The sequence below is a fragment of the Cyprinodon variegatus genome, unplaced genomic scaffold, assembly GCF_000732505.1.
Source record: "Cyprinodon variegatus isolate N-32 unplaced genomic scaffold, C_variegatus-1.0 Scaffold122, whole genome shotgun sequence".
Taxonomy (NCBI): domain Eukaryota; kingdom Metazoa; phylum Chordata; class Actinopteri; order Cyprinodontiformes; family Cyprinodontidae; genus Cyprinodon; species Cyprinodon variegatus.
In genome coordinates, this window is record NW_015150575.1 from 273,447 (window position 1) to 286,001 (window position 12,555).

At 38.0% G+C, this 12,555-nt stretch overlaps 2 protein-coding genes across 2 annotated transcripts in view; one reads left to right on the forward strand and one right to left on the reverse strand.

The window, feature by feature from the left end:
* slc27a2 (solute carrier family 27 (fatty acid transporter), member 2) overlaps positions 1–5,769 on the forward strand; it is a 13,730-nt gene extending 7,961 nt beyond the window's left edge. Inside the window, exons 5-10 of the mRNA XM_015375595.1 lie at positions 1,492–1,686; positions 1,798–1,888; positions 1,964–2,162; positions 4,817–4,914; positions 5,201–5,331; positions 5,421–5,769. Coding sequence (XP_015231081.1) covers positions 1,492–1,686; positions 1,798–1,888; positions 1,964–2,162; positions 4,817–4,914; positions 5,201–5,331; positions 5,421–5,594 — 888 coding nt within the window. The 3' untranslated portion in view covers positions 5,595–5,769. The remainder of the gene's footprint in view (positions 1–1,491; positions 1,687–1,797; positions 1,889–1,963; positions 2,163–4,816; positions 4,915–5,200; positions 5,332–5,420) is intronic.
* Positions 5,770–5,962: 193 nt separating this feature from the next.
* hdc (histidine decarboxylase) lies at positions 5,963–11,191 on the reverse strand. Its single transcript, XM_015375596.1, has 13 exons — positions 11,093–11,191; positions 10,444–10,500; positions 10,143–10,315; positions 9,921–10,034; positions 9,721–9,843; positions 9,501–9,638; positions 9,279–9,422; positions 8,266–8,332; positions 7,977–8,139; positions 7,765–7,855; positions 7,552–7,650; positions 7,346–7,447; positions 5,963–7,130 (listed from the first exon to the last, which is right to left on the reverse strand). The coding sequence occupies exons 2-13, from the start codon at positions 10,469–10,471 to the stop codon at positions 6,354–6,356; spliced, it is 2,019 nt and encodes a 672-aa protein (XP_015231082.1). The 5' UTR covers positions 10,472–10,500; positions 11,093–11,191; the 3' UTR covers positions 5,963–6,353.
* Between the last annotated feature and the right edge of the window lie 1,364 nt (positions 11,192–12,555).

Consider the following 12,555-nt stretch of genomic DNA (forward strand, 5'->3'; position numbering starts at 1 on the left):
AGACAAGGCCTGCATTAAAACATAATTGTGACTCCAGCAGGACCATAAACATGGTTGAATTAAAACAACTCTGCAAAGAAGGGTTGGCAAAAGATTCACCCACAGCAGTGTCTAAGACTCATTGCCAGTTCTTGCAAATACTTTAAGGCAGTAATGCTGCAGTGCGTGTCGACAGTTAATAGGTTTAGTACTTAGATATTAGATTTATTGATTACTTTCTCACATCCGCAGCACCTTGAAGGTTCTCTTAAAATGTTCAGATATTATTTTAGATATGATTATCATCAGTAGTATTGATATTAAATAAATTAGTAGCCCTTTTCTTTAAGACAAGAAAGGGACTGAGTACACATCCCTGCTGCACCCCACTATTAAAGGTTATGGTTCTTAGCATTGTATTTTTTGTATTTTACTGCTAAAGGCTAATTAAGTCTATTGCAAGGGAAGGCATTGAAGCCAAGGAGTGATGTCCAGACATTTGGTCATGCTGTAGTCTTACATAGTGGTTGATTTGGATCCAAGCGGAGACAGTTGAACAAGAGTCTAACAATGGAAGGAAATCACAAAAACAATGGAAAGATATGAAAGGAACTGATGAGCATTAGGAAATGGTTAAAGCACAATAAGATGAGTAAATTGGCTTAGAAGGTAAAGTAAGTAACTGGACAAGGAGTTACAAAATTATAAGCCAACTCATGATCGATGGTGATGTGATCAGCAAAATGTGAACAAGGTGAATGTGATTGAGTTGATGCAGTTCATCTGGGTCACAAGGGCTGGAATAGCTAATGAATTTACTCATTTGAATCTGACAGGATAAAAAAAACAAAACACACACACTAAAAAAATTGCACCAAAAAAAAAAAAAAAACGTAAGTTATGCTGATTATGACATCTACCCGTTTTGGTCAGAGTGCGTAAGGGCTGATTGGCGAAAGGATGGCATTATAATATCCATTGAATTAACAGAAGTGTTACCTTTTGGAAGAATATTATTAATGTGTCAAAATATGCCAATAGAAACTGATTTCATCTTAAATATTTTTAAACATTTAGATTTACAGCAAGATTAGAAAAAAACAGTTGTAACTTTAATATTTCATTAATGCAAAAATCTCTAAACTGAAGAAGCAAAGGGGCTGTTAAGCTTAGCTATGCTGTAAAAACTTTTCATTTGTGAGTTTTCAACTAATGACTGGTTTCTTAAATTACTTAAAAAAAAAAAATAATAATAATCTAAAGAGTATGAACTATATGTAGAAAAATAAAAGTAAAAAAAAACAAAGACAGATGTTTTTAGAATTCAGATTCTTTTTTATGTTTGTTTGGATTTGGTTCTTGATTTGTTCATAGGACATGCTAAAGCTGAATGGGGATCAGTTTTGTTAGCCTCTTAAATGTCTATATATAACAATGCTCTTGCCTTAGAGTAATACATGGCTCATAAATGTTTTTTATGCTTGTGTAATCTCTTCTTCACCTTCTGCTTAGAAAGACAATGACAAGGATCATAAAGTGAGGCTGGCTATTGGAAACGGGATAAGGCCAGACACCTGGGCTGATTTCCAGGAGCGATTCGGGAACATTGGTATCTTAGAATGCTACGGGGCAACGGAATCAAATATTGGTTTCTTTAATTATGTTGGAAAAGCTGGAGCCATCGGCAGAGAACATTTTCTCTACAAAGTAAGAGAATCATAATTAGCATAGTAATTTGCAATTTTTGGAGTTTACATTCATAATGCTCTGAAATCACTCATTTCTTTACATTAATCTCAATCTCCAATTTATTTTCAGCTATCATGTCCATATGCCCTTATAAGGTATGACACAGAAAAAGAAGAGCCAGTCAGAAACTCCAAAGGATTCTGTATTGAAGTCCCTAAAGGTTAGTCATTCACATTGAAATTTAAAGTAATATTTCTTCTCTTTCAAAGCTGAAGTTTGTCTCTCTAATTTGAAGGGGAAACTGGTTTGCTGGTGGCGAAGATTAAAGAGAGAACACCCTTTTATGGCTATGCCAAGAACAAACAGCAAACAGAGAAGAAGAAACTGAGAGACGTCTTCGAGCGAGGAGACCTCTACTTTAACAGCGGTGACCTCTTAAGGATAGACCACGAGGGATTTATCTACTTTCAGGACCGCATTGGAGACACTTTTAGGTCAGTAGATGGCAAAAACTGGAGAAATCCAACAAGGTGTCACACATTTATGTAAAAACTCAGAAGGTAGTCCCCAGAATTCAGGCAAGACGAATAGTGGATTACTTAAAAAGTGTTTATTAAAACAAGACATAGATTCTGCAGTGGCTGGGGCGTCAGAAGCAGGGTCTTCTATTACAGAGAAACATAGGTTAGTAATGACAATAAAATCTGAGGATAATTATGAACGCGCGAGTCACTAACCTGGTTTGACAGTTTAGTCCGTGTCCAGAGAACGAGGATGATTTCAGCTGGTCGAACTGTACAAACGCAGGGATGCTGCCAGAGAGTTCCAGACGGAAAAGTGTAGAAGGCTGCAGACAGAAGACCATTTTCGAGCTGACGCAGGAAGGTTGGATAATCCAAAGTGCAAAGTCAAGAGGTAGATCTGGGTTCAGTCCTCAGAAGAATCCAACAGGAGTTTGAAGAAGGTCAGGCAAACTAATCAGACAGGGGCAGGCAGGCTCAAAGATCAAAATACAGAAACGAATCAGGATCAGACAATCAGAACACTATGGTAAAGCTGGAGAACTCTGAACACCAAACACTCAAGAATAATCTGGCACCAATGACTGGAAACAGGCTTTTTAAATAGATAGAAGGAACAGATGAATCTGATGAGTGATGGGGAACTGGGCAGAGCTAGACAGGTGAATGAAATGAGCAATTAAGCCAGCCATCAAGACCAGTTAGCCTCTATATAGTGATGGAATAAACCTGTATAAGTAGATTCTAGTGTTTGGCCTAAAGTATCATGCATGTTCATGATTTTCAATTTAGGATTTTCTTAAAGTGACATTCTGGATCCTTTTGATTTGGGTTCTCTAACGTTGCTATTTATATTCCTTATCCATTTTTGCATGAAAGAAAACAAATAAAACCCTTAGTTGTGCTGAATTCTAGTCAATATAAAAGCAGCAAAAAAGCAAATCCTTCAAAAATATGCAGTCCCTTGCAGATGCTTTTCAGTTAACCATGTCACTAATCTCCTGTTTGCATTATAGAGCTCTTTAATGTGTGTGGTCATCTTCATAGAATACATGAATGGTTTGGGGATCTTTAAAGTTGCATCACTCCATCTTAATATATTTATAAATGTTTCTGTTTTTCTTTTGTACTTTGATTCTGCACAGCTTTGCATTATACAGAGGAACCAAAGATTAACAACTAATCGTCAGACACTTCAATGGGTTAAGATATGGCTGTCAGTGGATCCAGAAAATCTGACTTAGACTTAGACAACTTTTATTGTCATTTTTTATTCACAGAAGTGTATACAAAATGAAATTTTGTTCTGTACAGCTTTCAGAAGGTTTCCATTCCTTAAAGTGCAGCAGTGATCAAATGTAAACAGTGTGGAAGAAAAAAAATATGGTGCAAAAAAACGCATTGATATGGAAGTTCAGAGGATTAGATATGTGTATGCAAATATGCTGAATTTTGGTTTGGTGTTATCAGTGTGATGTGGAGTCAGTGACATGATTTAAAGATTTCACCGCAATTTTGTTGTATAAAGCAGTGGGCAAAAGCTGTTTTGGAAAATGTAAAAAAAACGTTTTTAATCAGTGATCAAATACTTCCACTATATGGCTATTTGATGAGTTTGGTGCATAGTTTCTTGTCTGAATACTGTCTGACATTTTGTGTGAGGAAGAGAAAGTCAATCAGAAAATTTCAACTATAGGCAGAGTTTGTTTGACTGAGGAAAAATTCTGATTCCTTCTTGGGATACATAGAGGAATACTGTAAATTGGAAGTATAATTTAATAAGTCATAGAATATAGTCTGTGGGTATTTTCTTTGCTGGACCAAGTTATTCTGTCTGGCCTTTTAAAAATGATAATTGAACATCATTGATCTCACAATGGAGAAATTCACTTCTGCATTTTATCCCCTTGGGGAGCAGTGGGCTGGAACTGTGCAGCGCCTGGGGAGAAATCAGGGGTTAAGGGTCTTGTTGAGGCACCCGGAGTCCAGTCTGTGGGGATCAAACTGGGTTCTTGCTCCCTTCTCAGAGCACACGCGCTCTGCTCTAACCACGAGGCCACCTATCCCCTTTTTAAAGATGCTTATAGGAAATGACGACAATGAAACTCCTACAAGGTGTTTACAAGATCATCATAAATAATATCATTTTTCTGCCATTTTGTTTTAACTCTCAAGGCATTTATACCACAAAATAATCTAATGTGAAAGTGATGCAAATTGGTATACAGGTTAAATAATATCCGTATCAGAACCAAGCCTAAACCTACAGAGCTATAAGTCAGGGAATGACAGCTTTAAAGCTTGTGTCCTGCAACTTTAAGCTGTGTTTTTGGTCAGGCACATCTGAATCAAATGGCAGAAAAGAGTCCTTAGTATGCTGGTTCTCCAGAGATTTTCTAATTATTTGATTCAGGTGTGTTGGGACAGGGACACCTCTAAAAGTGTTAGGATCCCTAGACTCCAGGACTGGAGTTGTCCATCATTGTTTAAAGTGTATGATTTCCAAGTATACTGATAATATGGCATGTTACAAATTTTTTATCTAACCTACCAAGTTCTGCTATTTTAGAAATAAATGTAATCTGTTTTCTTCATCTGCTCTGACTGTTTCTTTTTATCTTGGACAGGTGGAAAGGAGAAAATGTGGCAACCACAGAGGTGGCTGATCATTTACTGGCCATGGATTTCGTTGACGAGGCTAATGTTTACGGTGTGAGGGTACCAGGTAATCGTTTCGGCAGTGAGACGTTTTTAGAGCTTTGTAAATAGAAATTAACCATTTTATTTGCAAAGATTGATTTTCCGACCAAAATAGGTCATCTTATGAAATCTGATCTATTTCGAAGAATTTCTACATGTCCATTAGTTATTTATTATTGTGGACATGCAACTCAGAAAAACTATTTGAAAAAATATATTTTTTAAACATTGTTAATATTTAGGAAAAATAATTGAGCAATTATGTATTTATTTAAATGAGTTGTCTTTTTATGTTGACTGTGGCTGATTAGGGCATGAAGGAAGGATTGGAATGGCGGCACTGAAGCTTAAAGAAAATATGGACTTTGATTGTGAAGCTATGTATCAACATGTCAAAAACTACCTGCCCAGCTATGCAAGACCACGGTTCATACGCATTCAGGTAAGTTAATGTTAAAAGAAAGCAAAATATTAGAAAAATCCAACAACATTTTTTCCGAATAACAAGGAAACTGCTGCTTTCTGGCACAGGATGCTGTGGAAGTGAATGGAACATATAAGCAGCTGAAGGTGAAGCTGACTAATGAGAGTTTCAACCCTGAAATCATCATGGACCCTTTGTTTTTCCTGGAGGATGGAAAAGGCTACGTACCTATGACTCCAGAGATATTCACTGCCATCACAGTGGGAAAAATTAAGCTCTGAAGAAGTTTGATTACGTTACTAATCAATGTATCTAATTTTTTTACACTTTTAGTAATAAAGGATGCAGAGTAATCCAGATGCAATGACTTGTACATTGAGCGTGTTTACAAAATGCACACGATGAAAGGAAATATGTCATAGGGGAATATTTCATAGGTATCTTTTTTATCATTTAAACGTATTAACATTTCTTGGATAAAATGACTTCCTGTGTTATTATTGTTGTAGTTTTATTTATTTCACCAATTTACAACAGTTCCATCTCAAAGCAATTATTAGGACCAAACAGTTAAAGATACATTCAACAGAACCAGACACGATATGAGCATCTTTCTATGGCGACTTGCTGAACCAGGAGGTCATTTTTGAATGAAAATTGTCCATAAAAGAAAATAAAAAATGAAGACATAGGTAATGGAAACAGTAGCTCACTAACTAACTCTTTTCCAATAAGACACACAGCTGGACACAAAATCAATGAAAATGCTTTCTGTGGAACAAAAAGTACACAAAGCAGCAAAAGCTTTATCCTAGCTAGTGTAAATTAAAAGAAAAGGCTAAACACTAAACAAATGAGCTAGAGGTACTTTCTATAAAAACCTTTCTCATTTAAAAGCAGTAAAGGCTCCATCCATAAGTACAGAGGAAAGCCATGATGAAACAAAAACAATGAAAAATTAGTAGCTTTTATGGTTGATGATTATTAAAAGAAAAAAAAAGCTATTTTGTTGACATATGCGACTTTAAGTCAACTTTAAATTATTGTTCATCGATTTGAGAGTTTTTAAGACACCTGGGACTTTCCAGTGGAGAGGTGGAAGATGCTGTGTTTGTAGCAGGGGATGAGTGTGTGCAGTTAATTCTCCTGCAGGTGGAGGATAAAAGCTTCTGACCACTGTGTGAGACCTTCAGAGGGCAGGTCAGCTGGTGCCGGCTGCACTGGGCCCATTGGTTGCAGAAACTGGGAACACTGTAAAACTTTGTAAGCTTTTTCAGGACCTGCTTCCCCGGAAGATTTGAAGGCACCTCTTTAATCATAGAATCTGTCGGTGATGGCGGAGGGAGGCCGTCTGATCCGTCTTTAAGACAAGGCAATGATTCACAATCAAAGCTAAACAGCGCCCAGTAAGGCAGTGGTTCACTGTTGCAGCTAAGAGAGCGCATCGGTCGCCTAGGTCGATTCCAGGCTTTGTCAATCCACAGGTCTACGTTAGCTTTTTCCAGCTGGGTGACCATGTCTTCTTTTTCATCAGCCATGACATCCAAATGAGGCTCTATGCCATCTTCCTTTGCTGTTGCCTTTTCCTCATCTGATCCGAGCTGTTCAGCGTTATTAAAACTTTCCTTCTCAGCAAGAAGAGCACTAGCAGTTTTAGAAATAAAGGCCCAGTCCTTTACAATGTCATCCTCTGTGGTGAACTGGGAAGTCACTGTGAATCGAATGATGCGTTTTGTGTGGATTTCTGCAGGGATGAGGTACATGGTGCCGGAACGGGTCAGTCTCCTCAGCAGCTCCTGAGTCACAATGTTTCCTGCCTGGAATAGTTCCAATTATCAGAAGTAGCAGAAGAGCTAAATCTTTTTTAATTGACTTTAAACTAGTTTCAGCCCTTTTCTTGTTAACCGATATATGTGAGATTGTGACATTTATTTTGTAAATCTCAGCAAAAATTAACATTGGATATGTTACTCCATGCAAAGCGTAAAACATAGCTTAAGATATATTTATGGTTAAAAGTTGTGTTGCCTACTTTCAGACAGAAAACCACCAGGCCAAGATGTGTCTCAGCAGGAACCTCAAAGTTTGGGTTGCTCCTTATTTTAGACTCCAAGAGCTTCGCCATCTTAATTCCCTAAAACAGAAAAAAAAAGATACTCTTAAAACTTTGTTAGGTTGCTACTTTAAAATATTTAATTTGATATAGAAATTGACAGTCGAAGAGGTAAATTCACTTGCATGTCTGATATGAGCTTGGAGCTTTTTCAGCCCGAAGGAACGCATGACGAACCAAAGCTTCAGAGATCGAAAACGTCGGCTGAGAGGAATTTGCCAGTGCTGGGCATCGGGGGATAAAGAGATGTTACTGGGTGAAGAAGTTTTTGAACTTTTGATTATGTAAATAAGCTTTTTTTTATTTTATTTTTTTTATTGAATGGATGAGTCCTGTACCATAAAGTCTGTGGCTGCCCGTGAGTTTTCATGTCTGAGGTAAACAGGATCAACACTGAAGGTCTGCTGGAGCTTATATTTATCCTTTACCCTAAAAATCAGTTATCTTTAATTAATCTTTATCAGAGAACCTTTATACAAACATTTAAATAATTTTTTAGAACAGATTTATGTTTTTTGATTCTGTGAGGTGAAATAATGCCATGACCCACCAGAAAGCTGTGCAGTCAAAGTGAACCATCATCCACTTTGAGGGGTTAAAAACAAAAGACTGTGCAAACTCAATGCCGTTTAGAGACCAGCGTAATTCTGGACAAAAGTAGGCGGAGCCAGCATACGCAGCATCAACATGAAGCCAGAGTCCCTCTTCTTTACCTGTAATATAAAGGATTTTATTCCTGCTAGTGCACACAATTTACAAACAACATTTTGAGAAATTCTGTTTTATAAATAACTTATCTGGAGGAACAAATGTATAGAAGTAAAAGTTTGGAGACTTACAGATTGGTCCCAGTTCAGAGAGCTTGTCAAATGCACACACTCCTGTCGTTCCTAGAGTCGAACACAGCTGAACAGGAGAGAACCAAACCACAGCTGTCATGTGGTCGTTCAGTGCAATGAATTTACCTCATTGGTACCATTACATTGCTGCTTTCTGAATCTCTTAAATCCTGGTTCTTTATCCTTATTTCTGTAAAACTATTTGTGTCTGTATGTCAGTTTTTTGTATAATAAACATTTCAGATCAAAATAAATAAGTAAAACTAATTATTCCTTGCTGATGATTTCTCCCTGGAAGGATTGTTGCTGCTTGTTCTCTTGCTTTAAAAGATTAGCCTTCCCAAATTCCTGACAAGAACTGTGAAAGCAAAACTTCTTGATTCACCTAAAAGACTTAACAGAAACTTAATGAATTATCAGTAAAATATAAACAATGTTCAGGTTTCATAGGTGTCCTCTTAACAGTGGTATATACATATATATGTGTGTGTGTGTGTGTGTCTACTGGATTAATGTGAAGCCTCAATCAATGGACCCCATATTTGGTCTTGTAGATGTTTAACTTTAGAAGGCTCTCTAGTTTTTAATTATCTCATTTTCTATCAGAAAAGTAAACTTTTAAAGTGGAGCTTTTTAGATTTCCTGGCTGCTTTAACGCACTAACAGTCTGCAATATGTTGCTTTTCTCAAACAGATGTGGTTATATGTCATGTAACAATAAAATACATTGTGGCAATAATAAGTTTTTGTTATTTGCTGGTTGTTGGTTTCACATTTTAAAGCAATCACATAAATTTAATGTACAAAAATTCATATGAAGATCCTAAGAATATTAAAAAAATATTATTTATTTATATATATTTATTTTACTAAAAGCTAAATGGCTATAAAACTATAACTATAACCCTTGAATTGAATAACTTATGATAAGAATAGCTTAAGGCACACAATAAGTGCAAAAACATAATACATCATTGATTTTCCTCTACACAAAACATTTCAAACATGGCTACCATGAATGGAACAAGGCCCCTCCTCCGGTCCTCTTGAATGGCTTGCTTCAGAGTGTCTCCCCTCAGAGACAGCTTCTCATCAGCTGGAAGAAACCTAATCTTCACCAGAGCGATCAGACCTGCCTTCTCCACAGACGAATGGGCCTGTAAGAGCAAATCAAACCCTGGCTTGTCTCAGTTGTTTGACGGGACAGTTTGTAATGGAGAGCCAGGGACACTGACCTGATCTGAAGCGTATGCCACCAGTGTGGAGTTGAGAACCGAGTCGTCCACTTCCTGGTCCAGCTCAGCCTTCAGCTGCAGTATTTTGTCTTTCCTGGCAGCCAGGAGAGCAACTAGAGTCCCCTCACTTACTGTGCTCTAAGTGTTGTTAGATTAAAGGGAAAGGTAATCAGCTTCAGGCTAAAGCAGAGGGTTAAAAACAGAAAATGCTGTTGCAAACCTGCAGCAGGCCTCCACCTCTGCTGTCAGGGTGATAATGAAGAAAAAACAAGGGAAGCCCCAGCGCTTTACACAACCAGTCCATCACATTCATTTCTAGCTCTGTGCAGGCTGGGCTGGAGGCCTGTGTTTCCAGAAAAAACAGAAATGTGAGTTATAAAATTAACACTTTTAGTCTTCTACAGTGTTTTGCAGACTTACCCATGTGAATCCTACGCAGTTGATGGCATCAGCCAACATGTCCCCTAACATGGAGGGCCACGAAGTCAGACTGGGGTAGTAGGCGTGCATATGAGGGCTTTGCCAATGAACCACCTGGATAAGAGCAGATGGAAATAGTCGAATGGCTGAACTTTATTAAATATACTTTTTTTTTTGTTTGCCGATAGAATGCAGGAGTGGGGTGGGGTGGCAATATTTTACCCCAGGCATGATGACTTTTTCAATGTCATTGAAGATGCTCTCCCAGTCCTCCGGTTCAGTTGGCGCAGCTTCAGGAAGCAGCTCTCTCATGTAGCCTGGCTTCACATCAGGGATGACCCTCCTCTCCCTGATGGAGCTCAGGTACTTGGTGATATAGTCCACCAGCTCCTTACCTGCGCATTGAATAGATCATGGTCATATTGATGCCTATTTGTTTAAATCTGTTTGTTTTTTCATTTTGTGCAAAGTCTAGTTTAGTCAAGTCAAGCTGTCTCTGAGGAGTAAAAGAATCTGCAATTACCTCTGCGGTTGTATTCCTCAGCCTGCATGTTCGGAGAAGAGTCCCCCCTTAGCAGAGCTACGATTGGGTGCAAGGATGTGTTGTGTATTCAGGATCAAGCATCACAAAACTATATAGACCTCGCTGTGAGGAACACGCCCTGAATTGGTGACGCAGCTTTACCATCAAACAAATGCTCTTCATGAGTGATTTCAGCCATCCTTTCATCTCACGTGCACCTAAGTGTGTACCTTTCTGTTGCTATGAGTTATGAAAATTTTGTTTGCATTTTCAAAGTGAAATCATATGCTAAGTTTTTATTGTAACAAATAAGTACGTCTGCTACAACATAAAGTTAAAATTAAGCTATGCATGATATAAAAAGCTAAAAGTGTTATTCTAACCACCAGCTTCTTTTGTTTTTACTTTTTATCGCCCAAAACACATTTCAACAACAAAGGTAACAATCTTGAACACAAATCTAGTTTTAAAATGATAATTTATTTTATTAAGAGGTAAAAAATAAAAAAATAAAAAAATTTATGAAACCACTATACCAAATTAATTTAGCTTTTTAAAGTGCATTCTTTGGAGAGGTGAGTAAGATCTCATCACAAATACCCATTTCTAGTCTTACTCTGTTATTTTGAATAAATGAAATAGAACCTACCTGACTGCAGGAAGTTGACAATTACCAAAAAAAGCACAAATTAAAACCAAACTTTCAGGTAAAAACACAGTCATTAATATTCATCAGTCTGGAAAAACAAACTTCTTTGGCTTTAAGACAACTGAAACACATTGAGCAACATTTTTCCAAGAAGGAGAAATCCTAGACAAAGGGTAGACAGTCCTGCCCTCAAAGACTGAGGTCTTGCAGGTTTTAGAGGTTTCCCTCCTTGCTTAACCCACAGGACAGCGGCCCTTTAGAAGCAACTTTGGGCATGCCTGTTCTAGACCCTCCTCAGGGGTCTCAAACCGGTTCCAGAAAGGGCCGTGTGGCAGCAGGTTTTCTTCCAACCAAACAATAGCACACCAGACTCCATTCATGTCATTAAGTCATCATGTTCAGATAGGACTCATTTGATGAGATGACTGGAGTCTGGTGTGCTATTGTTTGGTTGGAAAGAAAACCTGCAGCAACACCTTTCTTTAGACCCCTTCTCCAATTACTCATCCAGGAGGTTTCAAAAGACCCAGAACAAAATCTTAAGGTCAGAGTTCATGGTTCAACAAAGGAAAAACAGGATGAAAATGGCGTCATGAGAAAAATTTACAGTTGTAAATCCACTCCAAATAAATAAATAAAAAAATAAAACATCACCTATATTATATAAAACAAATTATTTAGCGAAAACATGGCTGTGGTGTGTAAGTTCGGAAGCTGAAGCAGAGGCATTTCTTGCAAGAAATAAGGTTCAAATTTATTTAACGCCCTCAGACGGAGAGCTCTGCATCCTCAGCATATACATTTATACCTTACAATTTCCCAACACACACATTCCCCCCAGGGTAACAAACCCTACCCCTAAATAAAAAACTTTCTCACTCTTGAACATTAAAGCAAAACTACTTGAGTTCATCAGGGTCATTCCGTGCTGGGTTAATATATCTTTCACCGGCCAGATGGATCTCCTCAAATCAACCGTCCTCCCCTTCATGCCATGAAGGAGGCTGTGTAACTCATTCTTGTCTCTCATGACCTCCGTTTGGAGCCTGTGAGGCTAAGAACAGTCATACCTCAACATTTTTTTTTACTCCACAGCAGGCAAAATGATCTGGGGCAGCTTTGGTGCTTCCCATCTGTAAATGGCTGGCTAACCAATTCATAACTGGACCGGTAATTCAAACTATGAATGGTTCAAAATACATCTTATATGCTGGCTTAGTGAAAGTATCGACTTGAATCCAACTGAGATCCTGTGGCATGAACTCAAATAAAGTATGTACCCTTGATAACCCTTCAACCCCAGGTTGAACTGAAACAATCCCCAAGGCTGCCGCTGGTGGTGGTGGATGGGGCGAGGGGGGTGTCCTCTTTACCCAAGGCCAGGTCAGTTTGCTAAGCACTCTATTACGGTAAGTACACTCTACTTGCACTCAATAATAGGGAAATATATGAGTTCTTCATTC

Bases quoted from the DNA above. Each gene is read 5' to 3' on its own strand.
- hdc (XM_015375596.1), bottom strand. From the start codon at position 10,471: ATGCAGGCTGAGGAATACAACCGCAGAG. The intron at 10,316-10,443 runs GTAATTGCAGAT...TTCAATGCGCAG, and splicing joins TGAGGAATACAACCGCAGAG to GTAAGGAGCTGGTGGACTAT. The intron at 8,333-9,278 runs GTAGCCATGTTT...TCTCCTGTTCAG, and splicing joins GGGGCCTTGTTCCATTCATG to CTGTGTTCGACTCTAGGAAC.